The 27,662-nt window shown below is 51.4% G+C and overlaps 6 protein-coding genes across 6 annotated transcripts; 4 read left to right on the top strand and 2 right to left on the bottom strand.

Annotated features, from left to right (window-relative positions):
* The first annotated feature begins 4,765 nt into the window (after positions 1–4,765).
* On the top strand, positions 4,766–6,093 carry LOC100906817 (uncharacterized). The gene is made up of 4 exons (XM_003747519.2): positions 4,766–5,269; positions 5,446–5,686; positions 5,895–5,941; positions 6,079–6,093. Exons 1-4 carry the CDS (start codon positions 5,039–5,041, stop codon positions 6,091–6,093), a joined length of 534 nt encoding a protein of 177 aa, XP_003747567.1. The 5' UTR covers positions 4,766–5,038.
* Positions 6,094–7,187: 1,094 nt separating this feature from the next.
* Positions 7,188–10,114, bottom strand: LOC100905014 (DNA repair protein XRCC1). Its single transcript, XM_029112658.1, has 10 exons — positions 10,064–10,114; positions 9,840–9,972; positions 9,534–9,741; positions 9,214–9,427; positions 8,813–9,086; positions 8,440–8,714; positions 7,913–8,333; positions 7,646–7,749; positions 7,397–7,539; positions 7,188–7,308 (listed from the first exon to the last, which is right to left on the bottom strand). Exons 1-10 carry the CDS (start codon positions 10,112–10,114, stop codon positions 7,188–7,190), a joined length of 1,944 nt encoding a protein of 647 aa, XP_028968491.1.
* A 1,966-nt stretch (positions 10,115–12,080) lies between these two features.
* LOC100904871 (estrogen sulfotransferase, testis isoform) lies at positions 12,081–14,055 on the bottom strand. Its single transcript, XM_003747666.2, has 5 exons — positions 13,896–14,055; positions 13,353–13,455; positions 12,970–13,197; positions 12,687–12,885; positions 12,081–12,599 (listed from the first exon to the last, which is right to left on the bottom strand). The coding sequence occupies exons 1-5, from the start codon at positions 14,053–14,055 to the stop codon at positions 12,375–12,377; spliced, it is 915 nt and encodes a 304-aa protein (XP_003747714.1). The 3' UTR covers positions 12,081–12,374.
* A 770-nt stretch (positions 14,056–14,825) lies between these two features.
* On the top strand, positions 14,826–16,029 carry LOC100904726 (inosine triphosphate pyrophosphatase). The gene is made up of 3 exons (XM_018641149.1): positions 14,826–15,000; positions 15,292–15,513; positions 15,608–16,029. The coding sequence occupies exons 1-3, from the start codon at positions 14,922–14,924 to the stop codon at positions 15,874–15,876; spliced, it is 570 nt and encodes a 189-aa protein (XP_018496665.1). The 5' UTR covers positions 14,826–14,921; the 3' UTR covers positions 15,877–16,029.
* A 771-nt stretch (positions 16,030–16,800) lies between these two features.
* Positions 16,801–18,133, top strand: LOC100906379 (actin-related protein 2/3 complex subunit 3). The gene is made up of 4 exons (XM_003747517.1): positions 16,801–16,995; positions 17,271–17,458; positions 17,606–17,757; positions 17,903–18,133. The coding sequence occupies exons 1-4, from the start codon at positions 16,882–16,884 to the stop codon at positions 17,977–17,979; spliced, it is 531 nt and encodes a 176-aa protein (XP_003747565.1). The 5' UTR covers positions 16,801–16,881; the 3' UTR covers positions 17,980–18,133.
* Positions 18,134–24,231: 6,098 nt separating this feature from the next.
* Positions 24,232–25,522, top strand: LOC100906525 (protein catecholamines up). The gene is made up of 3 exons (XM_003747518.1): positions 24,232–24,265; positions 24,414–24,585; positions 24,702–25,522. The coding sequence occupies exons 2-3, from the start codon at positions 24,446–24,448 to the stop codon at positions 24,916–24,918; spliced, it is 357 nt and encodes a 118-aa protein (XP_003747566.1). The 5' UTR covers positions 24,232–24,265; positions 24,414–24,445; the 3' UTR covers positions 24,919–25,522.
* Positions 25,523–27,662: the final 2,140 nt, after the last annotated feature.

Below are 27,662 nucleotides of genomic sequence, written 5' to 3'. Positions count from 1 at the left end.
CACGTGTGCTACGCATCAATCTCTGAGCGGGGAAAACCCGAGAGCCGCGGCCGAGAGATTGGAGAGGACGCATCTTCTGTGACAATATGATTTTTTGGAACATGAATTGTTTCGAGACGAACTGACGAGTGCGAGCGGATGTTGGTCGTGAGCGGCGGGGATCAAGGTCGGAGAACCCGAGGCGGAGGAATCTCGAATAGCAGTGATTGAACGGTTCCTCAGAAGTATTCAACTCAAATCCACATTTTCCTCGAGTTGCGATGGCAGACTAATCCAGCGGAGATTAAGTTCTCGACAGAGAACTCAAAACTAACTCGGCGGAGATTCTCCGCCGCTCCGGCAATGTTACCGCTTATCGAGCAGTCGAGGAACAAAAGATGGTTTATGAAATGGCGCCGAGTTTTCGCGTCCCCCATCTTAGCACTGGGAGAACCTTCGCATACGAAAACATTTCAAACCACAGGACGGAACACGGACACGATTCGCCCGGAGGGAGAGAGCGCAAAAACAACCTTCTACCCGATCGAGGGCGAACGACAACAGGGGAGAATCGCATCCCATCGAGAGATTTATCACGATTCGTCGACTCTGGGCTCGGAAAGACAATTAAAGGAGCTGAGGAAACTACGAAAATTGGAACGTGGATTCATGACCTCCCTCGAGTATCGGTCAGCTGATGAGGACTGGTCTACATGACCGTCGAGGTCTTAAAAGAAGCGGAGCCGCTCCTGAGGCAATAATGTGCTGCCTGCTCTTCCCGCAAGAGCATCTGACGGGAGCTCGTTGTTTTCGCCGTTAACCTTTCAAAATCTCTAATCTAGGCAGCGAACCAGCTCAACTCACCTGGTTTTCCATTGGTCACCCTGGTCTCGATGGCGTTCCCTGCAATAATTGAGAGTTTAGTCGGGAAATGGCCGCTGGTCGAAACCGACTCAGCACTCTCAGGGTAGTAAGAGCTGGTCATCAAATCTCGGCGGAGAATCCGCCCTAGCGCCCCCTGGCACCGAAAAGGATTTCAGTAAAGACCACTCGGACGGCTCCGGATGCGCGCGGGAGGCACGCCACCGCAGGAGTTCATCCAACGGCTCTCCGAAAAATCGTTGGGTCCCATACGTCGCATGTTAAGCTCAAGAGTAGAATTCTCACTGAGCCTGGGGCTCGATGAGAGCATGCCGAAGGAAGGCAAGATGAACGACATTCTAAATTCTCCGCCCGGGAATTCATCGTTTTAGAGGAGGACATGCCCAGATAAGCTTACTCTTCCACCGAGTTTTCGACCGGACCACTTGTTGATCCGGGAAGCGCCAGCGACGGAGATCACTCGGATTTCTGTGAGGGGATCTCTCCTCAGTATGTCCTTAATTCAGCTGATACACGATTCGTTTTTTGATAGAACATGATGGTCACAATGAGCAATTGCACACGGCTCCTTTTCATGCGAAGGCCAAACAATCCCCGAACTTCTCCGCGGCTGATCAAAGCGGCGGCGCGCACTCGGCACAAACAGCTGATTCAAATTCGTTCTTCGATTACGGAGTTTGCTGTTTCCCGGGAAGCTGCGCCCCTTACAAGTCCTGCTCCAGGGTCAAAAATCCACAAATTCGGTATTCGCTGTCAGATCAATCGCCAGAACTGAATTCTCCAAAATCGTTGCGGCCGAATCCTTTGGCGGGCAAATTCGAATGGAACAATCAAGCCGGAACCTGCCTCAACGGCAACGCTTCCCGTATCCGAAGGGTGGTCGAATATTTAGGAGGCACGAGGGAGGTTGAGTGGCTTGAGATGGGATGGAGACGAAGTTCAGCAACGATTTCCGAGATTAGCCGAATTATACGAGCTGGTTCGCGATCGACCGAACGTCTCCGGTCGATGTCTCGCAGGAATCGTTCTCCAACTTGCTTGGGGAGTATTCTCGAATTCACAGTACAATCTTTCCCGCTTCTCATTCCAATATCTTGCTCGAGCCCGTTGGTCCTGCTTATTACCCCACCGTTAAGCTTGGTGTATATATCTTCTGGTGTCGGTAAGGGGTGGTGATGGTCTTGTATTATTTCGTTCAACCTGGTACTGTAGTCAGCACATAGTCTAATCTCTCCGGTTTTCTTCTTTACGATGACCACTGGAGCCGCGAACTCAGAATGAGAAACGGGTGAGATGACCTCTCTTTCGACGAGACGTTTCAGTTCGCCATCTAGTTTCTCCAAACTTGCAAACAACATACCCCCCCCCTGCTTGGGGGCATATCTACCGAGGGCGGGCTCAAGAGCGTGGAGCAGCTCTCGTGGTGCCGCGGTTTCGAGTGCAGAACGTAGCACGCTCGACATGTTTGTCAGCACTTCATGGCAGTACGGACGCACGCAGCGCGAATGCTAATTTCCTCGGGGAGGCGCGAAAAACGAGATCATATGCGACAACTAGAAATAGAAACCATCAGGAAATGATGGGACACGAAATTTTCAGGAAAGGTGCGCATTCTGTTTCCCTGTGCACTGCTTTGAGTCTGAGACCTCTGCTTCCGCAGAACTGGATGGGGAGGAATCCTGAAGTCCCCGACGCGACGATGAGCGCTCGGCACCGCTCGAGAATCGATACTCGCTAGATTCCCGGAGTGAGACATACAGCTCACTGATGTCTCCAGCAACAGGCAACACGCGACCTGCAAGGGCGCGCAAGCGGGAACAGCGACCTTGAGAATCTCAGAAGTCATAGAAATCATGTCTTTCCCACAGCTAGTCTAGATGAGTTCGGCTCCGAATTCCTGTCCCAAGTAGACGGTAATCCGTCGGCCATCATGTCATCAGCACACGATGGACAGGCGCTGAGTCCCGGAGTCTCCGATTTGCAAGCCGGGTAGGAGCTCTCTCGCGTCGGAGTGTTAATGGCGGAAGCGGAAGCCTGCAGGGCTGGGTTTTCATCGGTAAGGTCTCTAGGCGCCGTCGAGGAAGAAGATGAGATCATGAGAAACACTGTATGTTCACGATTCGCTCAATTTCGCCACGAATGAAGAAATGTGCAGGAAAAATCCGGGGTCAAAAGGAGAACGGCTCCCCCAACTCCACAACCCGGGCGGGAGCTCCTCCATCCCCTCTTGCCAGTTGTTCACCGCCTGAGAGCCGGCGACCTCCTCGCCTCGAAGGTTCTCGGGCTCCCGCCTCGTTCCTTTCTTCTACTCGGTCGCTCTCAGAAATCTGTTATTCCTCACGAGACTCAGAGCTACAGGATTCCCCCTCGACTGTCACTAATGCTATATTTCGTTTCAATATCTAATCTAATCAGCTTTGGTACTCCGCGAATCATTACCCGAGTGAAAAAGTTTGACCCTCCGTACGATTGTACTATTCCTCGGCCACAAGTCGTAGTTAGGACAGAGACCGATCCTCCTCGATGTTGAGGACCCTTCCGGCCGGTTCCGGATCACAATATCCTTGGACGCGGACAAGCGAACCGACTTCCATTCGATTTCACGAGATGCAATAGAGCCCGATGCACCCACTCTGCGGGCTATGATGCGAATATAAGGACCTCAAGTCTCTCCCTCTCCGATGCGAATGCGAAGTGCGTGTTCTCCAGGATCAAGGACCGAGAAACCAGGTAGGCGGCCGGCAAGGTCCAGTGTCTGGTGACTCCAATAGACAGGTCTCTCAAGTCACTCACATCTCCGGACGGGGAACACCTCAATACATCAGTTCTTCAGATTAGCTCCGGTTGATCTTCCAAGAACGATCCTGATACTTTCGTCGAGGAATAGGACGGTGATTCCAATCATTTCGATCTGATTTCCCGCCGGCGTATCGATGAAACGAGTTCTACGGCGCCGGCGTCGGAGCATTCTCCGAACCTCTCGCGGTGAACTCTTTTTGCGGTTCATTTCGAAGGAGCAATTTATGCCCTCCTAGGCCAGTCAGCAAGCTCCTTATACCGTAGAGCTTTCGAGTCTCTAGGCTTCTTGATTATCAGGTAACTCTAGATAATGTTATCATCGATCACAAAGCTCATACAGACGCAGTTGCATTTGAACATCGATGTCATCTCGGGTCAGGTGATCTCGGGGTCACGATAGCACTCGAGGTTTCGGCAAAAGAGAGCGAGCCTTAAGCCCACCGAAAGGGGGACTGAACGTAGCTCGTACCCATGAACGATATCGACCCGTGCAGGTGAGACTCTGGACTGGAGGAGCGTTCGGAGAGGGGCACGCGACCAACACCGTATACGGCGGCCTGAAGGACCTGCGATTCTCCCGCCGCTCTCTACTTCCCCCTCTCCGTCGAGCCTTCGGGGAAGGGGTGTAAGTGGTGTGGCGCCGTGATCTTCTAATCGTGAGGTCCGGTTCTCCATTCCGTCACGGATTCCATCCGAGTCTTGCACCAGGGATCCGATTTCGTTCGTCTGGAAGGCATCCTAGATCAAATAGAGCTGTGTATCGATTGATTACCCTCTCTCGCGTCGTATACGCTCACAAAAATTTTCATGACGGATGTTTTATCTGAAACTGATAACTGCCGAGAGCCGGAACCGAATCATGGACGCCGCAGCAGCGCCTCGGCATGCAGGAGTCGCGTAGAGTCTTTTCTTGACCCCGAGCGATATCGAAGCTCCAGGAGTTGATAGACGATAAGTTCGCGCACTTTTTGAATTTGTTTTTAATCATCTGTTGCTAACCTGCGGCGATTCGCACACGACGAAATTTTCTAAAGGAAAAGAGCGCGCAAGGTATGCTCGACATTCGATGTTAGCGTCGTGGCGAATTTGGGAACTCTTCATTCCCTTCCCAGTCGCCGCGCTGATCGATCCTCCGTCTGGCAACCGACATCCCGAACTTCGTTAATTTTAATCTGCGAAGAACCCAGCTCGAAGGTGTTTTGGGTTTTGGACGATGTCGGCGACGAATGGCGTGGATGATTTCCATGTCCAATCTGCATGATTCGCGCTAGCTGTTGCGGTGGCCAGATCGAGTCCAGGTCAAACCGAATCGCCCCTCACTCAATCTTTGAGTTTCCGTCACGAGCAGAGCTCGAATCCACTGACGAACTCGCTCGGCATGTCGAGCCATGCCGCCGTGCACGCCGCCAGGAGGAAGTTGCAGATGTCGCCCGCTGATCTTCACGCCGCGCCACCGAAAAAGTTCAGAATTGAAAATTATTGTGCGAAGCCCTCCAGTGCCGGAGCCTGCGAGAGCCCAGATGAGTACGTGACGGTGAACTCGGAAATCTCCCGCGAAGACGATGAAGAGCGGACTCCCGTTTGGGTTGAGGATCACTACAAGAACGAGGTATGCGTTTATTTCTTCACTCTCGTCTCGTGCCCCCTGGATTCGTCGAGCCCATCGTTGCTCCTCGTCTTCGAGAATCTCAGAGCGGGGGAATTGAGCTCACTGACCCAGTGATCGATAAAAATAGAATAGTCCTGGACAGTCATCGAATTAAGCGAATTCCTGCTTCCTTCTAGATAATTGCGAATCTCCTGATTCGCGAGACCGTACGTCTCCCTTTGGGTTGTCGATCGTCGTACACCCCGCACAGACACCGCATCATAGACTGGATGTGCCGGGCGAAAGAGGCTCTCCGTATCTGCGAAGAAGTTCATCAATTGGCGGTTTACTTCTTCGATCGATACGTCGATGGTGCTTCAACTCTGTTCCTGGAAACCAAACTCGACCTCCACGTTCTCTGCTGCATCCAGCTAGCCGGTGAGCCGACAGCCTTACTCCAGATGGTATGCCGTATCAACTTCCCTTTTGCCTTCCTCAAAATTCCGAGCTGGCGCTCTTCCACAGCTAAAACCTTGGAGTGGGACAACCGAGTTCCTCGAAATAGCGATTTGAATAAACTTCTGGAGAGACCATTCCCACTGTCGGAGTACACGGAAGTAGAGAAACGTCTGCTACTTTTTTTCAGTGGAACGTGACTCTTCCCGTCATAAATACATTCATGGGTCTATTCAGGTGACTTCGATCGTTCTAACGCCTCCCCAACCGATTGAATCCTATCTCCTCGAATATTCGGAGCAGTGATAGCAGAATAACGAGACCGGAGAGAATTCCGATTGCAGCCGCACAACTCCTCTAAACTTACATTCCAGAGATTACCTCCTTGAAAATTGCTGCGATTTTTACTCGAAGCAAGAAGTGTTGCGTCATGCGTCATATTTTGAGACCATCGCTGTCAAAAGTGAGCAATCCATTCGATTAGTGGTAGGAGGAGAATCTGAGGGTCATCGTGGGAGCTCGGAGCTTCTATGAGTTTCTAGAGAAAGAAAAATTCAAGAGTCGACCCCGCCGGCTGCATGATGGGCTGAAAATCCTTATTTTGTCGTTGCTTCGCAGATTTGGCGCTCCAAAGACTGCGCCCATCTCTGGCCGCCTCGGCGATTGTTTTCACGAGTCGAGCCCTGACCCGTACTGAGCCCACTTGGCCGGACTCCATTGCATCCATGGTCCGGTACAAAGATTTGGACATCTTACCGAACGTGGCTCTGCTGACGAAGTGAGTTTTATTGCGGTCGCTTCCCGACGTGGCCCGTCGACCTATTCCGCCCATATAATTCCTCACGATCCCCCATGATCCCGGCTCCAGGTTCCTCAATAACGACAACAGCGTCGAAGCCAGAAAGTTAAAATGTGGACGCATCCGAAAACTCCTGCGAGATAGTTAGGCAGTTGAAGACTCGTCCAAGAAGGTCTCCTGTCTCCATAGACCACCCGCACGCGAGAGATACTTATTGAGTGATATTTTAGTAGGATATATATAAATGCCGTAGTATAAGTCTTCCCGTGTTCGGAAGGAGATTGCGAGTGTCTTGCAGGATGAGGAATTTCCAGGCTGCGTTATCCGCCTTAGACTTCGAGTACTGCACAGATGTCTTCCGCGGGAGAATTATCCGGACTGACCGATGAAGATCGTCCGCCGAACTGAGCTTTATTGTACATTAAATCTCCAGTTGTAGTGGAAAGGAAAAGAAACAAACTTTATTCTGATTTCGCAAAACTGCTGTCCTGAGTCTTCGTTGCGCACCGCTCGAGGACTTTCATTGGGAAGGAATGAGATCGAATTAGTGCAGCGATGGTTTCCACCCGCCTCGTCATAATAAGCGGTAGCTGGAACAACAAAAGCATGAGCAGGCGGTGAGTTCAAGTTTTTCAAGTCCATAAATGTTCTATTCCGCCTATACGAGGAATATTCGCGGCCAACTCACTTCCTCCAGTCGGATAACTTCTGCTTCAAGTGCGACGTCGCTATCCACGCCGCTGTGACGATTTTTCCGTTCTTCCGCGACACTTCGAGGTACTTCGGTGTGTTCTTGAAAGCACAGCTGTAAAACAGGTCGTCAGAGACGGGAAACGAACGGTATCGAAAATACCTAATCGAACCAAAGGAGGAGGAAATAGGTCTCAACTGACATGAGATGTGTGCAGGAGTCATCCCAATCGGGTCGATAGCGTGCTCCCATCGATATTGCCATGCTTCTCAAAGACGACCTATATGGGTTTTTGAAACCACTCAGGGTGAACACCACTCCCTTCATCAGATCGTTCCCGACCACCTGGAAATCGGAGCCTGGTATTAATCGGGTCCAGGCAGAGACTGGGGGGAATGCGGCCAGAATTTATAATACGACAACCCGAGTAAGGGCCCAGATTCCGCTTTACCTCGAGATCTGAATCGCTTTCGACTTCGCAATTGATTGGCGGATTCCGGTTTCTTTTCTTCTTCGCTGACGGTTGCTCGCGACCCATCGTCTCAACGACATCTTCTTTGGTTCGAAGAGAGGGAGGAGCAAAAGTTAAAGGGGGCGAGATCCATGACTCACTGATCCGGGAATCTTGCTCGATGTCTCGTTTACGAGTCTCGGACGGCTAGGATATTGGGATATCTTATACTGGAGAGCTGATCACTGAGGGAAGCGATCGACTTACCACCACAGAGGTCGACATGCGAATTTTTCTCATTGAAACTGCTTTCAGTCTTGACAACAACTTCTTCATCGGATTCGATGATTTCCGCGATTCTCTCGTCCTCTTCGCTTTTGATATGATTGACCGTACTGTCGTCCTCGATGCAACACGACGGCTCTTCTGCGACTGCTCCATGAGAGGTATCCCCTCTTTGGATATCTCTCGAGCCCTGCGTGGGTGTAGACGCTTCCCCGTCGCTCTCGGAAGACGAAAATATTCGCTCCATCAGATTTGTTATCTTCTGCTGTTTGGGCTTCGTATTGACTTTCACAACGAAAGGCGATATCACGCCGCGATTCCGAGGAGCGTGGACGACGGAACGGTTCTTCCTTGGTGCGCCAGGTCTTCCCGACGGGGATTTGGTGAGCATGGCGTCTATCCTCTGTGGAACCGCGCCGCCTTGAGAGGGATGTGCTCAAGGAAGACGAGAGCTCGTTCGCCCACGAAATTATCTAGACCTGGACAGAGCTCCGAATGAGCTTCCTCACCTGAATCCGAGTGGGCGGCGGCACTCGCCTTCTCTCTTGGTCATCATCTTCCAAGCGACGTCTCTTGAGCTCAGGCGAGATTATGTACGCCTTCGGCGACCTTGTATCCGAAGATCTCGCTTCGGGAGACCTCGGACGCGATTTGGGAGTTTGATTGCTCCTGTCGGCGCCTTTCCAACTTGCGAGAGTTTTCTTCAGGAAACTCAAATTAGATTCGCCCGAATGCCCTTCGTCCGGCTGCTGTTTCCGCTCGCCGGAAGACTCGTTCGCCGGTGCTGTGGACGGGGTAAACGAATGAAATATCGTGGATCGGAACCGACGGGAAAGTAATGTTAAGATTCAACGAATTGATGAATTCTCGAGAGCAACTCACTGTAAATCGCTGTGGCTGCCTTGTAGGAGAGCTTTGATTTTTTCGGCGACCGGCCCGGAATCACCTGATCTGCCTCTGCTGCCGCTTTTTTCGCTCGAGTCTCCTGATCGGCTGCGCTAGCCGCGGGAGCGAAAACGAATGAGTTTTTCGGTACGATGGGTGTACTCGTCTTGGAAGCCGAGGGATTGAACGAGTTCCGAATAATACTCGGCGTTGCTTTAGGACGCAACTCATCTGTTGACTCTTCGGCATCTTCATCTGCCACCGAAGTGTTCTGCGGTATCAATCAATGTGAGACATTCCAGCCACTATCCATTCATCATGTCGTCCAGGATTGCGGTGTGCACAGATTCTAAATGTTCTTCCCAAGCGAATTCTAATATTCAGGTGTTTGGACTCACCACAATCCGCTTGGCTCTGTCGACGTGCCGGAAAGACGCGGTTTTGATTAAGGATCCGATGAGTTTTCCGCTGTCCTCCTCGGTTTTATCTCCGACAATGTTTAAAACGACTTCTTCGGAATCCGCCAGCGAATTGGACCGCTGCGGATTCTTCGTCTTCGATTCACTTGGTTGCGTATAGAATTTCAACTGGGACAATCCATATCTAATGTTTCTGGAATATTTGAGACCCTTCGGTTGAAGTGATCGAGTAGGTGCCTCGCCTAATGCTGAGCGAGGGAGTCGAGCACGATTCGGTTCGTTCTTTTCAGATCACGTACCTGTTGAACGGCTGACGGCAGATCACCTTGACGTAGTCGAACTTGTCGGAACGCACGTCTTCGTTGAAGACTCCCGTTTCTAAGACTCGTTTTGCTCGACAATTCTCACATTCTTTACTTTCTTTGCGCGTCTGGAGACAGAGTGTTGGCAACAGTGGAACATCTGGTATTCCTTCTCGAGACACTCTGATGTCGACCCAAGCCGACGCTGCAATTTTCCGAAACTTAGTTTCTGGCATTTCGATCACCGGTGGTGTACGACGAGGGCAAAGTCCCGATCGAAGCCCGCTCACTGATCCGACTCACATTCGTTTGCGATTTCTATTCTTGAGATCTGAGCGAGATCTGTGAGTTTCAATTCGATTTCGGCTTTCTCTTCGCCGACGTTCTCCGTTGTCCAACTCCCGAAGCCCGTGATTAGGGAGAAGACTTTGTGATCCTAGGGAAAGCGAATTCCATACGAAGACTCCCCTCTACTCTTTTTCCAGTATACCTTCATCCAGAGAACGACTACACTGTTTGACACTCACCGGATGTTCGCTGCTCACTGACACAATTTTTTCTACAGGATTAGGCAGCATCTTCTCGAATGGATTTCGGGATGGAGTAAAACAGGAACCTGACCTCGACCTCGAGCGATCACATCACATATATATTCTCCGAACTCTATGGGGCAAGCACATCCTGAGAGAACCTGATCTTCATCTTTCTCTCAGCTGTTCAGCGCGCAAATCCAGAACCCACACATGTGTTTCCTTCGGCTACGGTTCGATCTCTCCCGAGCGGTCCGTCCGTCGACAAGGCGCGGAGTAAAGCTTGAGGACTGGAAATCGACGAAAGAAAGGCGAATGAGAATATTCCCTGTACAATGCCCTGAATTTTTGCGCAACATCATCCTAATAAAAATATTCGCTCCGATCGTGCTGTGAATTCATAGGCCGTTTCATATACGCTACGAGAGCGTTTGAGGTGTGTACCCGCATCTTTCGATCATGATCCTGAAGAACGATCCCATTGGACGGGACACCCTTCTTCTTTGGCTTTCGGGGGAACTGTTCATAGGAGACATTTCGACGCAATATTTAGCGTACTTGATGACGCAAGCCCTCTTGCGCGCTGTTCAGCTCAGCAGAAAAGAATCTCGCTGAGAATTGACCACCGATCGGCAGCCATTCTTCCACCAGCCTGAAGTACCTTGGAGACGGCTCTGAGCATCGAATGGCGTTCCTACATTCCTCGATCAATGCGTGAGCTCTGCGAGCGGGAATCTTACCATCCAACATGGAGGAATTTCAAGAGTTGATGTCAAAACTCGCGCTGTCTTTTAAGCACAGCGACTTCTGAAGCATATGGACGCTCGAAGGCGCGGACTCTGATGTTCGGTTGGCCGGGAACGGCTCTTCCTCGCTCGCCGCCTGGGACAGAACGCAGGACTCCCATAGATTCTCAAGTCGATGCCGACAGCTCAATTTTACCGAAGCGAGCGAGAGCGAGATAGCCTCCCTTATCCATGAACCATGTTGAGAGCTCCTTGGCCCTCCGAGTCCGCGTCTCGCAGTCCTGCCTGTCGCACAAGGCGGGATAATGATCAGCCCAGAAAACCGCCTCTGAGGGGCTAAACTCCTTGCCATCGTCCCCTCCGTCGCCGTTCGACCACGTACGACCGTCGAGGACGGGATCTGAGCTCGGAGCTGACACCGTCTCCGCATCCCATATCAAGGAGTAGAAATAAAGGGCTCGACGGGCTGATCGGCCGTGGTCCGAATATAATTACGATAGATCCTAGCGGGATGCAGCGCGGTCCAAACTACGGCAGCGTAGAAAAACCAGAGAGTTCGCCCGGCTGCGCTAGATCTCTCAGCAAAGATCATCGAGAGGATTTCGCCGTCGTCGCCGCTGGTCCCCCTGTCCGTCCGTAGCAGACTGAGACATTCGGGAAAACAGAGCAGCTCAGAGCTAAAGAACCACCAGGTGATGTTCAAGAAACAGACCAAGTCGCCCTCACTCTGGAGTTCATGACGAACTGCTTCAATTCGACGATCCATTGGTTCGGCTAGAGCATCCAGCAGAAAAGAAAACACCGGACACTCCGACCTTCAGCGTAAGAAGCGTCTGCGACCAGCAAGCAGAAAATACGTGCGCGGATTCGAACATCGATCCCGGTGAATGAGAATCTCCTTGTTCCTTTTCCAGCCAATCAATCCCCACAGTCATGTCGTTCCCGAACAAGGAACATCGCACAGCATGTTACAACGCCAGAGACGCCTTCTGGGCCTGCTTGGACAAGAATGATAACAACTTCGAGGCCTGCGCGACTTTCCGGGAAGCCTTCACCTCGAAGTGCTCCTCGACGTGGGTGAAACATTTCGACAGAAAACGGGAATACGAGAAATTCAAGACCAAAATCCTTGAGGAAGGTTTCGATCCCACGACAGAGGATGCTAGTTAATCTTGAATAGTTTGAGTCATTGCGAGATCAGCGGGAAGGTTGTTGAAATAAAGGGGATGGAACATGGATCACTCGATAAACGCTGTATTCGATTCCTGTATTGGAAATCCGTCTCTCCGAGCCTGCCGGAATTATGCGGTCGTTTCTAGGACCTCCTTCTCGCTGTCACATCGTGAAATACACATAGCGAATCAAGGGGTGAGTTGTTGATGGGAGGACAAGCATCTAATTCACATCTTCAGCAGCGAGATGTTTCCCGTAGATCGTTGACAGATCCTCGGACCTCTAGTGCATCGAACGGGTATCCGTGATCTTCTCACATCCTCGACCGCCACTGCTCCTGAGGTTGACAGGCGCGCTGTGAAATATCCATCGGATCCTCGACTGTTTTTCTAGTTCTCCCCACTTCCAGAGAGAACTCCGAGATCCTCCCATTGCTTCAAGAGGTCAGGACAGACATCTTTCAAACGTGCATAGGTCTCTCTTTCGATTCTTTGACTCATTTCGTCAGTGAGATGATTCTTCCAGTCGTGAACGATCCCCTTACGGACAAAGTCTCCATCGCCACCCGCAGTGAATAGACTCTTCATGTTCTTGAACGAGGAGAGTTCAGCGACCTGTATCGAAATGCGGAACATTGAATCGAGGGAAGATATTGGTTACGGATATGAATCTTGGTGGAGAGTACTTCATAAACACACGACCTCTTTGGCTTTTTCTCCTTTGAGTTTCATCCCCCATTCGCCTCCAATGAAGTCGCCAATCTTGGCCAGCTCCCGTAATATATCCTCCTTCATGTCTTCGTAGGTCAGGAATAGCACGTTGCCGTTCCCGATATTCGGGTACCACGACTCGAGGTGCTGCCAGTAATTGCCGAACTCCAGTCTACCCTCCATGAAATATCTGGAATCCGCGAGTATCCCGTGTAAAATCATTCGTACGGACAGGGTCAGACCATCGATTCAAGGTCGAGAAGGCTCGACTTACTCAAAATATTCTTCGAATGAGCAGTCCTTGAAGTTTTCCAACGTCGTCAAGGAGTGGAAATAGAACGAAACGCAGCAATCCTTAGGATTCCTCACACAGTAAATGTACTTGGCATTCGCAGCATACGGCGAGTGTTCGAAACGCATGTGGATCTTCAGGGCACCAGGCCGGTACATTGTATTGCAGAGATCGGTACCAGAGAACTCCAGGAACGGACAATGAATTGCTCTGCAAAATACCCGGGCGACGCGATATCACGGTCATTGGCTCAGTCAGTCATGCTCGGCGCCTGGCTATTGTTCCTCGCTCCGATATGGTGTCAGAGTCGGGAGGGGTCGGAAGCAGCATAAAACAGAAGTGAGACACATAACACAAGAACTCGCCTTTCCTTGATATCTTTCGGCTGACGTCCATTGAAAAGGCTGAAGAATATCTCCTGCAGCCAAGTTGTCCCTGATTTCGGGTACGTGACGATGAATATGTCGTCTGGGAATGGAATATTTGACCATGTCTAACATAATGTCATTGATCCAGGATAAGCTCGCACCTGTTTCGTCTCCGGCGGACCAGCTTATCTATTCACCGTGAGGAGCACATCACATACGATGACGACACGATTTACGAATTTGTGCTATAGATCTTTCCGAATACCGCATTGTTCCCGATGGGAGTCGCCCCTGCCCCTCAACGCCGATCTATCACGCTAAGAGAGACTTATCAGAGTGGTGTCTGAAATTCTGATCATGTCATTTCGAAATTTCAATACCTGGCTTCAAACTGGCTTACACGGAATTCCGGAGAAGCGATCTGGCATGTTTCGGTGAGGGAGAGAAGTCGGCGTTCTTGGGAAGGGGGTTCTCATCGGGAAGATGTCGTCCCTCTCCCGCGGTTTCATCGTCCCCGACTTCGGCGGACGCGGGACTCACCATCACGAGGGAGGTATTCGCGCGTCTGTTTCCAATATTTCACGCAGAAATTATGCGGTGCGAGAGGTACTCCATCGATCGTGAACAGTCTCGGTCGCGTGAAGACGAGCTCGACCTCTTCACCCGATTTGTCCTTACATTTCTCTGGGGCAGCGTCCATGCTTGCTTCCTGGAGAGACTCTGAATTTGACCGAGCGTCGGTTCCAAGACTCCGAGTTGGAGGCAAAACGTCCACGGCCGCTAAGTCATGCAATGTTCTCTTGAAATCACGAAGCACCTCTCTCGAGCTTACAGTTTTCTTTTCCCCTCGTCGATCCGCCAAGTTGAGAGTCCGCGTTTCCGACGACTGACCACCTGAGCTCGTGGCTAATCTCGCTCACTCGTAAGAGCCGCCCAAGCCCATGTGCTCTCCCGGGGAAGTCAAACAGCGCTGAGTGGATTCTGATGACACTCAATTCCGGAATGCGCGGGAACCGTCGTCCGCTGTCGGAGTCGTAAATATCCTTTTGCTGCTCTCGCTTTGCACAGTCCACCACACTTTCTGTGGCTCTTGGGGGAATTCGCTGAATTCGCTCGCAGAATTTCAGGTGTCTCTGACTCTGAGGAGATCCGAAATTGTTCGGATGCTCTGGTTTAACAGAATAGTCGCGTGAGCAGCACCAGCGCGAATCGAAGAGGTTGCGACCGAGCTCCGCCGCACTTGGGAACCAAGAGCCGCTCCCGCACGTCTGACGGTCCACGGTATGCGTCCTAGTACCGACTTCCAACTCTAAACGACGCCCGCCATATATAGGTTGGAGAGGAAAAGCCACCGTAATCAGCTTGCCGCTTTCATCCGTGTCGCCCGTCTGAAGTCGAGATCAGCTATCCACTGCCCTGGTGGGATTCGAATGTTGGCGCCGTGTTTGACGCTAGCACTGCCGAGAGAAGGTCTTGTCAGAACCACATGGAGCTGCCGCACGTTCTGGCGCGGAGACGACAACTCGGCCACCAGAGAGGCGTTCGACAGTCGAGGAAGCACTGAAAATGTCGAAAACAATCACCTTCGTCACGGGGAACAAGAACAAACTTCAAGAAGTCATGCAGATTGTGGGGAATATACCTGGTAGGTGCATGTTTTCATACGCGGCGAGAAATCCCAACATGTCCATTGCGAGATCCGATATGTGCTTTTTGGATGGGTATACTTTCTCATCCGATTGCGAGCGAGCTCAGATGGTGCTCTTGCTCCGAACTCCGAATTGTCTTACTTTGACATCGCCCCCTACATCAAAGAGCTTGAGTCCGATCAGTGGGATCGTGCAACCTGTGTTGACGGCCCCGTACAATTCCTCTCATGATGGTCTGGGAATGCTGCCGTGATCATACCGATAAAGCTACTGTCATGTTGTTGCAGGGTATGAATTGACATCAGCTAAACTCGACCTACCGGAATACCAGGGGGAAATGGACGACATTTCGCGGGAAAAATGCTTGATTGCGTGCAAGGAGGTCAAGGGACCGGTGCTCGTTGAAGACACGAGCTTGTGTTTCAACGCACTTGGAGGGCTCCCCGGTCCCTATATAAAATGGTTCCTAGAGAAATTGAAACCTGAAGGACTACATAAGCTACTTGCAGGTGAATCCGGCGCTTATGTATTTGAGTGACAAGGATACAAATTCGATCTCTGAGAATTTCTCTGACAGGCGATAATAATAACATTCTATTTCAGGGTTCGAGGACAAAACCGCGGAAGCCGTCTGTACCTTCGCTTATTGCGAATCAGAAGAATCTGGTGTGCGGCTCTTCCGCGGGGTCACCGAAGGCGAAATTGTCTCCCCGCGAGGGAGTCAGGATTTCGGATGGGATGCATGCTTCCAGCCGAAAGACTTCGACAAGACTTATGGAGAGATGTCCAAAGATCTCAAGAACACAATCAGCCATAGATACCGGAGCTTAGAGAAGTTTCGTCAATTTCTCCTCACAGGCGAAACATTGTGACGTGGTCGCAAGCGTCAGTCAGAGCTGGTGCTCAATAAAGATCACGACTTCCGCTGACAGCGCGTTGTTCCGAGTGAATCGCTCCTTCGTTTCCTTCGGAGTTTATTGCATATATTCGCTACATCAGATTTCCGTGAGCCCTAACAAGCACGCAGCCGTATAGAGAAACAAATGTCTCAAGTCTTGAATTATGCGGAGCCATAGCGATTCCTGCCCTCTTGAATTACAGTCAAACCCGCTTATAAGAAAACCGCTTAAAACAGAAAACCGGATATAATATATAAGAGACCGATCCCGATTCCCCGATTTTTTCTCCATAGGACTTCATGTAGAAAACCTCGCTTATAAGAATTCCGGATATAAGAGAAAACCGGATATAGGAGACCATTCCGAAACCCCGGCTCCATAGAATCCCATTTCGGAAGCCTCTTATATAAGAGAGAACCATCTCAAGCAGAATTCTGGTTTGCCCTTCCATGACTTCTCTTCCTTTCAAAAGCTGCCCGAATAAGATAAGGTCCTGATGAAATTCCGGAATAAATCATAACTCGCTCTGAAAACGATCGACTCTGCGCTGAATCATGGTATGGGCATCCAAGTCATACGAAAACGGGACTTCTCAGATTTTTCCGTGGAGAACCCGTACCTCGGATGTTGGAGAAACCGGATATAAGAGACCATTTTCAATTCCCCGAGAGGTCTCTTATGAGCGGGTTCGACTGTAACATACATACGTGATTGTCACCAATTATCCACTCCCTCCAACATGTCACACAGACAGTCAGATAGTTGGGGTTTGGGGTTCTCGGAAATGCCTATCGAGCGGAAGCATTCGAATCACCCGCCACAGGAGTTCCGAGGCTTAGAGCGGCGGACGGGGGGAGCGGTAGGTCGGCAAGCACTAGCAGAAGAGAAAACAAACCGAACTGTCAAGAGGGAAGCAGTCATATATTCTGCCTCTCCTACTCCGATCGGGATTCTCTCCGATCTTACCTCAGACAAGAGATGCCAGCTTATCATTCGACATGTGTTGGAGTTCAAAACTTGGGAAACATGGCACTCTTGCCGTTGAAAACACAATACAAAGGCCCGGCTCCGAAACCCCAAACTGACGAGACCGTGAGTAATGACGGATCCCTGTAAGGTGAAAGACGGGAGCCATTTAAGGAGTGATGAAACAGAGTCCTTGGGTTGCTGCTTGAGTGATTAGGCGGCTAGCATGCTATGTGTGGCGAAGTCTGCTCCGAATGATGAGGAATGCATGATGCAACGGATCCTCAAACCTTCGTGCTGGTCAGAAATCGAATTCTCCGAACATAACGATCTCAAGTGCTTGCTTCATGAGTCAGCTCACGAACTATTTCGCTAACCCGAAAACTGGTTGTTCTCCTCAGGATGTCATCGATGAGGCCATAAACTATTTTCGGGCGAACGTCTTCTTCCGGAACTACGAGATTAAGTCCGAAGCGGATCGAGTGCTCATCTATGTGACCCTGTACATAACTGATTGTTTGAAGAGGTTGCAACGCTGCAGCTCGAAACATCAGGCCTCGCAAGAAATGTATGCCTTGGCGCATTCCAGGTAAATGAATTTCGAGGCTCCGCAAACTCGAGTTTCAATGAGTAGATCATACATATCAAGATTTGAATCTCGATCTTCGGGAGCCGGAGCTCGTGAGCTCTTCTCCACCAATCAACAGAGTTCTAAGAGGGAGTCTTGATTTCGTAGCTTCGACATTCCGGGAGACCCAGGCTTTCCCCTGAACTCGACGTACAGCAAGCCCAGCACCGCCGCAGAGGCTGAAACCCTGAAGCAATACATTCTGCAACTGAGGCAAGAATGCGGGGTTCGTTTGATCGAGCGCGTCTTCGATGCTGACGGTGAGTCTTCGCGAAGCCCATCCGAACGCTGCTCGACTGTGGAGGATCTCCAAAACCGATTGTCATTGCATAGAGAATCGTACTTCCAAATCGATTTCGGCGTTTCGGAGCGGCCTGTCCTGAACATGACTGCTCGATATTTCAGGCAAACCCTCGAAGTGGTGGCTGTGCTTCGCGCGCCGCAAGTTCATGGACAAGTCCCTGACGGGTCACCGAGTGTAGGAAATTGGATGTTGTCGGAGCGAAACGCGTTCTCGAGGAGATTTTACCCACAATAAGAATCCAATCTATTTATACAGTGACTTATGATCATTTCTGATGGTTTTCAAAGTTTTGTTAATAGCATCATTTCAATATACCCAAATTCACCCGGAAACGGTCTGTGCTCCTCTGATTTCATCCACCGGAAACTTCCCCAAACGTAGAGTCTCGAGCGATAGAGGGCTTGTCATGTCGTCCTCGAGTATTTCTGTCCATACCGAAAAAATTCCTAGGCATCTCGGCAAATCTATTTTCACACTGGCAAATCATGCTCCGCGAGTAAACCTATGCCCCTCCCGAGGTCTCTGCGGGCCAGTTTTCTTCTTCCGCCTGTATTCCAACGCGATGCATTATTAGGTAGGTATAGGGAGACGTGCCTGATCCGCATCGTCGACCCGTAAACAAGCAAATGCGCCGCGCCGTTGAATAAGTTACGATCAGGCCAAGATACGGGAAGAGATGCGCCGCTCTGACTGCCTGTCGGCGATCAGACCTCATACCTCTGCGCGGGTCGTTCGTTATTAGGACTGGATGTGTCTCCCCATTCCTTGACATTTTTAGGATGGTCTAGCTGTCATCCCCCCGCCGTCCTTCGATCCCATAGATCATCGGGCTTCATTCGTCCTTTGGAGTCTGCAGAAGCAATCGACGCATCATCGTTTGTGGCGAGCGATTCTCATGCAAATCATCGATCTAACGTGATCCTCAACCAAGACGTCTTCGTGATAATGTTTGTAGGCTCCAGTCCATTCTTAGTCGCTTCGGAACATTCGAAGGAAAAAACGCAGGAAGTTTTCATGGCTCAGGATTTGTACGAGTTTATGGACGGTCGATTCTCTCGCACAATCCCTGTCGGTCTCCGCTTCGATTTGTTGAGAGCGGTAGTGTCCATCAGAGGTGAGTCGCAGGGAAATATCAATCTGAAACACCACGAGCGGCGCGTAGTTTTATCTGTACAATAGAGCGGAGAACATGCTTTTCCGATTCTTTTGACTGCGCTACCGAATCGGGAAACGGAGTAAACCTGGATGTAATATGCATTCGTCTCAATCGTATATGAGAAGTACGTCGGTGTTCTATCCACATGGAAACTATTGAGTCAATCGAGAGACTCATGTGTTTGACACGGGGGGAACCTTTTGGATGCTCGGGAAGAGGTAGGACGCAAAAGTAGGGGGGAACCAATTTCAAATTGTATGCGTCGGCTGCGAAGTCAAATTGTGCTCGGTCTTGAAGAATATTGACGGGGAAAATATCTCCTAGTTGTTTCCTCTACGACTCTGGAGAGTAAGCGGAGGATCTGCCCTATCTCCGTGGGTGTCACGGCATATTTGGGATTCTTGGGCGAGCGAGCATCAGATACGTCTCCGAGCATTCGTCTCGGAACTGAGGCGCGGCCCGCGCGCGTGCCCAATTCGAGCGCAAGAGCGAAGCAGAACATGATTGTTATGGACGTATCATGCCGATGCCTCGAATTGCAAGCAGCCGTCGAGCTCGAATTTGGACGCGTTATTCTCACTTCGCGGTCGAGGCCGGGAGTCTTTTTCTCTTCCACCGACATCCTCATCGACTCGTGGTCAGGGAGGAAGGTACCGAAACCCTGGTGGGGAATGGTGACCCTGGGGCATCCGAATGGAATGCAGCTCCCGGCTTCTGGACACTTTCCGGAGGAGAGGCTTTGGTGTCGAACCAGCGACCTCCAGCTCGAGATGAGGTCGTCTGGCCACTGATTACAAGCTATCTCGAAGCTCAAGTCTCGATCGCCTCCAAGCTCATCAGTGCCAGCGAAGCAGAGAACTTGGCTCGTCGCTGCCGATGATTGACTTTCTCGCTGTGAAGCCACCGGCTCGCGAAGAGTTCTTCTGTGATTCTGCGAACCGTGAACGGCTCAAGCTTTGCGTTGGTACGCTGCAATGATTTCGTAGGAAGCTCGGCGGACAAGAAGCTACCAATGGCTGGGTCTTGGCTACCGATCGGGAAGCCTGATGTGTCCAAGATTTCTCGTCGGACTCGAGTAAGAAGGGGCGGTTCGTGTCCTCATGGCACCAAGAGGGTCGATCCCGCTTGCGTTCATTGTGGCAGAAAAGCGCAATCCGAAGCACATGGATGGTACAGATACGAGATCCGTTCGAGAACCGTAGGCTTCGGCTCTGATTTCTCTCTCACGTCCCCAGTTCCATGGCAATTGCGGAACTCCTGAGGGGAGATCGATCTCCAGAACCGGAGCTGCCGGACAGACTTCTGGCTCTGAATTCAGCGAGAAAGAAATCAAGTCGCCTGTGCTGTTTGCGCTCCAGCTTGTGGCTCCGCGGCGATCGACGGACGCTATAGACAACATTTTCGCTTGAAACCTCCGGTAATTAGGGCGAAAAAGGGAATCATTCGTCTAATCCAGCGCTTGTTCCTCTTCTTGGTGGCCGCCCTCCAAAATAATCCCTTGGACCATGCAGCCCCCCTCCGATTGGATCCTATAGACCATGTTGCCCCCCTGCCATAGGATCCATAGTGTCCGGCGACGAAGCCGGCGCGGGCACTCTGCCCCCCTCGGGCGACTTGGCCTCCCGTAAAAAATCATGCGTCTGACCGGTTCGAATTCTTCCGCAGGCGGGGAGATCCCGAGCGTATAGGGACAAGATTTATATCAGCTCCCATGATACGCAGCTAATTGGCTAGATGGAGGTTCCCCCATGGATTCCATGGACTCAGCTGCTATCAGGGAGCGACCTGTCTCGTCTCGTAGATTAGAAACCATATCTGTACGCGAATCAATGACCTGTGTGAGCCTGGATTCTCTGGAATTCTCGAGGATTGGCTCACAGTTGAGCCTGCCAAGAATTGAGAACTCTCGGGAGTAGTTGGTGCTCGAAAATCATACGGAAGCGCTGGCTCTGAGCACGCCGGAGCTCGCCCGGGCGTCAGTCATTCCGGGAAGCCAGTTTCGATAGCGAAGATCGGGAATGGAGCGGCTAGAGCTCGGAACGGAAATTCTTGAGAGGGGGCGCGATTATCCCACCCTGGGCATCTCCTGGCTGCGGTTCGCCACGGTCGTCCTCTTCGCCCCTCTGTCCATTTTGCCGATTCCGCCCGACACCTCCTACGGAGGAGAGTCTTCGGCTGAGCTGAAACGCCGAATCTTTTCAATCAGAGCTGAAGAGGCAATGGTTTCCTCACGGCATTCCCATACTGGATCATGGACAGAGCACGGGAAGCTGACACCTGAACCGCATGCAATTCCCGCCTGAGAGCTCCTTGATTGCTTTCGCAAGGCGATCGAGGTAAAGCACCGGATTCTTCAAAGGGCCCCCGTGTGCGACTGAATCCCGAGTAGAATGGATAGCGGGCACTCCTCCGAAGACGCTTACATATGCCTTTGTTTCACCCGCTGTATAACAAATTGGCCGGCAGCCATGATCTGATGCAGGCAAGCGTGGACAAAAAAATTGAAGCTCTTAACGCAATCGCGAGACTGACCACGCAGACAGAAGGCCACGTAAACGCTGCCCCAATTATCCATTAGTTTCTATTTATAGAAGCACGGATTGCGGCTACCACACCTGGTTCACGGTGATACTGTCCTGTCAGACGACGAACGCATCGATAAAGCAAACGAAAAAAAGGCAACAAATCATTGATGATTATTGTGGCGGCGACCAATAGGATTTCAATCGCCACAACGTACGTTCGTTGACATGCTCGATCTTCAATGCCTCCACGCTAGCGATTCGGGCGCCGTGTCAAAACCCCGAATCGGCGAAGTATTTCCAGGCATATTTTGGGAGAGGTAGGACAAATTCGGCGGATCGCGCCCTTTCGGAATTCCGATGACGGGAGGATACCGATATTTCCGCCGATCCAGATTCCGGCTGGGAATCCCCACCTAACTCTGGATCCTCAGACCTCCATCACTTCCCCCTTTTCCCTTCTGACCATCCAGGGGCAATGTCGCTCCTGCGGCGACCGATTTCTTCTTCAACAATGCTTCGATCATATCAGCAATCGTGGTCATAATCTGCGGTCGGCACTATCGCCCGTAGCTCCGAATGTGTATTCGGTGTCGCCTGGGCGGACTCAAGTTACGTAATTGCCGACAACTAGCACGGCCAGCCGTCCACTACAGCATCTCGATCAAACACACACGGTCGCTGACTGGCAGAAGCAGTAGTAACGGAACAAGCGCGGCTGCACGAGAAAGTGTACCAATAGACGCCCAAGGCAGAATTTTTGTAATATGGCCAGGACGCCCGCCTTCGCCGCCGCCGCCATCAAACGTTCGTTCGGAAACGTAAGAAAGCCGCACTGAACCATCGGACGCAGGGGGAACCACTCGACGCCGTTAGGAGGTTCAGCCAAGCAAGCTACTGGCTCTGCTTAACCAGCCGGCCGCCTCGTTGTCCGCTCAATGTCTGGATCGTTCCCGCCGCTATCGAACGGCTAAATTTAGACCGAAGGCGTCTCACGGGCGGTTGTCGTCCAGTGAACGCTCAATGGCCGTGAACTGTATGGTCAACGTGCTGAACGATAGCACACCTTAATAAGAGTCTTTATTACATCATTTCTCAGTTTTCTGATTATTTTCTAGATAGGAGACGCGAGCGGAGAAATCCCTCCAGAATGCCCTGAGTCTCGGTCCAATCTTCTGAGCTCTCGCGCAGCACGGGCGACGGGACTGCGACGCATGGAACCGGTGTGCTCGAGGGTACTCCAGATGCCTAATGAGCTCGTACTAGGGCATATAATCGAATGGGTCATGAATGTCTCGATTGGGAACAATTCGTCCTAAATTTCCGACGCCCAGACCTTGTCCATATCTTAGGCACAACTTACTGATGACACGTTCATGAGATGCGTGGTCCCGTTGAGGTGTACGTTGACGGTCGAGACCTCAGTCTCGGAGCCCTTGCGAAATCATTAAGCGCTGTCTTACACTGTCAGTGATTTCGTGTCCGACACGGATTAGCTGCAGGAGGAGCGTAGCCTTTTCTTCGCGACTCATTCATATCTTCTTCGGTGAAAGTTCAAATCGCACGAGAAAGATTCTGATGAAATGTCCCCCTGGTCCTGAAAGGAGCGAGTCGATTGACGCGGTAAATCTTTTCTATTGTGAGACATGGCGATCATTCTTCATTACGATGACGCGGCCGGATGGACAAGAGGAAAAAATAATTAGTGGTGTCGCAAAAGCGAAAAGGCTCATAGAGCGGCCGGTTTCGTGGGTCGTTTCGCTTGCGCACCTCGCGCTCATTGAATCAGAATGGTGTGGAGGCCTGGATGTGAACTTATTCAAACAAGTTTACTGGACAGCTCATTGTCAGACAATCGCACCGAACAAGACTCGTCCCGCGACATACGGGATGTGAAATCTCCGCGGGATAATGCAGAGACCTCCCCGGGTGAAGTCGACCCCACAGAGGAGCTTTGCCCCGCTCCCGCTGGACGGCCGCTCGAAGCCGCTCCCAGCTTCGAACAAGACGGCGATAGGTCCGTATGATCTGGCGTATGATCGGCGGAAGCCCGGAGATCCCATGAGAGAGATCTCCTCTGCGAGTTGAAGAATTTCGGCCTCTCTGCGAGACTTCAAGTCTTGTTCGCATGAAGTCAATTCCTGCTCCGGGCGGATCCGATTCTCCGTGTTTTTCATGTCATGGTCGATCGCTCAAGCGATGATCGATTCCGTGTCGCAGAATTCGGGAGTCGGCTCAAAGTGAAATTTCAGTAACGTGTCCTATTTTCGTTTGCTCGGACGTCGACTCGCGGATCACCGGACTATTTTCGGTCGGGTGAATGCTAATTCATTTCCATCTTGTTTTTTCGGACACCCTTAACAAAAGAAAATTTATCGTTCTGAAGCGATTGGGAATTGCCACAAACGTCGGACTGTTAACGATTTTTGCTAGCGGTTTCCTGACGGGACATTCGGCTCTTCAAGGGCGATGTCAGTAACCGCGCGGCAGCGTCGACAGGCACTATCAGTATCGAAGTTCCAACGGATGTCCGGAGCTAGGGGAACGGCCCGGCAGCGCGAACGGCGGCGTTTATCGTTCTTAGGGTGGTGGTGGTGGCGGCGGCGGCGGCGGCGGTGGTGGTGCTGCTGCTGCTGGTCATCGCGGATAACGCTTCTACAGAGGGTCCACGACAAGGATCGAAACTGAGAGGGGATTCCATTCTTTCCGTTCACATCGGCCCCAGGTGGGTTAAAAACTGTGTGCGCCGTATGTCGGACATTGAAAACCGTGTTTCACTCCTTTTGGTAAGCTGTTCCGCCCCGACTCGTCCACTGGTGTTGACTCTGAGAAGCCCCGCGCACTTCTCGTTGGATAAAAGTGCTCGGAGAGGCGGCGGTGTTGGCGACAATAATCAGTCTCGGTGTCTGCTAACGTGAACTTTCGTCCCTCAAGATTTCGTACCAGCCGAATCGAAGCCTGCAAAGATGCGCATACCAGTCTTGGCCATGGTTGCTCTCATGATGCTCTTCGCATCCTCTGAAGCTGTTTTCAAACTGAAGAAACTGGCCGGCGCCGCTCTGCTCGGCGCAGCCATCGCTCCCCGTTTCGTTCCTATTCCCATTCCGTGAGTAATCGAGGGCGACAATTCGCTCCTTTACATAGTATGTCACCCGCTTACAGTCATCGGCTTTTTTTCTCTCAATCGACCATACGCTCATCTCCTCCTGATTTGAACTTCAGTCATCACGTGCACCACAAGGAGAGCCACGGCTGGCACCACGAGAGCCACGGCTGGGATCACGGACACGGACACGGGCACGAGTACGGACACGGACACGAGTACGGACCTTCTCACGGTCACAAAGAACTCTTCACTGTCCACAAGGGAGGATGGCAACACCACGGTGGAATCCACGACGCGTCCTCCGCTTACGGCGGTGGTCACGGCTGGTGGTAATCCATCGCAGCCGAGAATCGCAAGAAGTATCCGTCTGTCGTCCAATCGTCTGTCTACATGTATGAATTTCTGTCTGCCAGCTTCTCTGTTCAAGATGTGACTGGAAAAAAACGCGTGAATCGTCAAGCCATATCAGTTCGCACCGGAGGGAGGACTCCCGCTGGACTCTTGACCATCGATTCCAGATGGCATCGGCATAGCGTGCGACCTACCGGCCCCTGCTGCAGGAACTCCGAGCAGGGCCCACCTCCTGGCTTACCTGTCGACTGAAGGCGGGCAGACGCTCGGGGCGGAAGTCTCTGATGCGAGTTCAGTATTTCGTGAGGCTATTGTGTGAAAGTGCTCCGGGGACTGCTCGTTTTGCGTGAAAACTTTCGTCGCGTGATTGCTCCTTCTACCATCTGAATTCAGCTCCACGTCGCTTTTCGTCCTGTACAAAATCCTCCAAAAAGGCTCCCATGCGGGAACAGGGGAAATTAGCCTGTGTATAAAATGTATATATTAAGTTAACGTGATAATTTAAAATGTGGACCATCATAGGTCCTTGTGAGTCATGTGCCAATGTAGGTGTCTAATGGAGCTAATAAATTGTTCGAGTGTTCATTGAGACATCGAGCAGTGATTAACAGAGGAGACCTGGATCTCGCTCTGGTCTCGAGGATATTTCTCTCAGTATCAACCTCGCACTCGGCTCTGGTTCTCCGCCAGAGGCAGCTCTGAATAAGCCGGAATGACCAATGAGAAGCGCAGCTCTTCGGGAACTCGTCTAATGCTCTGAGCAGCGTGGGGAGAACGAGATTGATTCCTGACGTCGCGTCGTTGCCACGATATCTATTCCGAGACGGCGATAGCCCCATGCCCATGGGAGGCCGCGAGCACTTGACCGACTTCTCAGGAGACGACCCGACCCCCCCCCTCGCATGGGCATTCCGATTTCCGAGGGAGGTACAGCGAATTGTACCCCAACCCACTTTAGGGGTGCTCCATTCATGAGTCACGCGACGGAATTTCGATTTCCGTCGCTTGAGGGAGCACGAGCCGCGATAAGGTCGGTCCCTGGTCGTTTCAGTTAATTCCTTCCGTTTTTCTGGGGAGAAACTCTGATCTCGACAAAGAAAATTCGAGTGGAATTTCAGTGCACCGGGAGCTTCAGCGGCTACGCTCCCGGGACTCTCAGGCAGCAAATACTGTGGCCGTGGCCGAGCTCTCGTTGACCATCGTTGAGACACACGAGTTTCGCGAAGAAGCTCGAACTCGGTGAATTCACGCATCGTTAAAAATACGGATCTGGTTCCCGCCGTCGGCAAAAACTGCGATCTTCTCTAGCATCGATGGTGCTACTCACGAGCGAGCCCTATCTCTCCCGAATCGCATGGCTCATAAGTAACTGCTCAACAGCGGCATCGGTCCGGCCGCTCTTCTAAAATTGGTCAGTGCTCGCTCGCAATTCGTTAATCGGGCTTTCGCGGCGAATGAAGTTTCGGGGGCAGAACTTGATGAAACTGATTGCTTGGGAACGTTTACTCCGCCAATTGGAAGCTGGCAAAGCCGAGCAAAATTCCTAAAGAATCCAGTTTCCGAGGGAAAATCTTGATGACTGTTTTCGAAGGGGCAGGAAACGAAGCGTCCAGCTCTCAATAGAGCCTTCATCAGAGGTATCGAAATAGAGGGACCTGGTGATTCTCCCTAGGGACGTGTATCAGTACCCTGTGACCCGGGGTTCTGGTCCAGAAATCCTTGTTGCGCAATTGTGGGACGATGCATCGGATCACAGGTTCAAAGATCAACGACGCGTGGGATAAAGTGGTCCGACAGCGATAATTTTGGTCTCAATCCCAGAGAAAGTATCCGGTCTTCTGGTCCCCGATACGATGAGCTGATGCGGCCCAGAAACGGAATTCGAGGTCTAGAGCCTTGAGGCCAGCGTTTCCGGGATTCAGTTTATCGATTCTGTGAGGTGTATTGGAAGAGGGATCGAAATGCATGCGAAAGGTCGGTAGCACCGGCGAGCTGTCAGAGGACTCGACGGGGCCTGTCGACACCCCGTGCAGGGTTTTCTGGAGGTTGAGAAATCGCAGGACATCAGGAGAGGCTCTGAAGTCGGACAACCTATAGTTCGCTCGTTCCTCGGATTCACCGGACGTAGCTATCAGCAATGAGTTGCTCAAAGTCCCAGATAAGCGGAAATTTCACATATCTACGAAGGGCGCGAACGGATCTGCACACCTGGTTCCGCACACTAATCAGATGGGGTCACACTAATTAGGAACTCCATTCTTGGGGGGGAGGGACGCTCCGATCAAATTTGGTCGGTTGACTCCCGGGATCCCAACCGTTTCGAATTTGGAGTTCGAATCTCATTCGAACCTTTCGCGACTCTTCGGTCGCGGCCCGAATGTCTCGCCATCGGGTCCGAGAAGGATCGATGCTGAAATCGCCCGAGACCGGAATTATTGGATGAAAGCGCGCTTCTACCGTGGAAGAGTGGCAGCGATACTTTTTTTGAATCTTTCCAGGAATTCATCCCGAAAAAACGATCGACCGCTTCGAAAAGACGGCGCTAGATGCAGATGCTCGGGCACGCGCGCGCATGAACGAGCGTACACGGGAATTTTCATTCGAACCCTAAAGCCGCGATTATTGTTGCAACGAGAAAGAATGTGTCCTATATTTATTGCAATTAAAGGAAAATATCCTCCAATGGGCGTGCGTGCGTCTTGTTTGTGGATATCCGGCGCCCGTTG

This window comes from Galendromus occidentalis, unplaced genomic scaffold, assembly GCF_000255335.2.
Source record: "Galendromus occidentalis unplaced genomic scaffold, Mocc_1.1 scf7180000077524, whole genome shotgun sequence".
Taxonomy (NCBI): Eukaryota; Metazoa; Arthropoda; class Arachnida; order Mesostigmata; family Phytoseiidae; genus Galendromus; species Galendromus occidentalis.
This window is presented reverse-complemented; position numbering and strand designations above follow the sequence as displayed.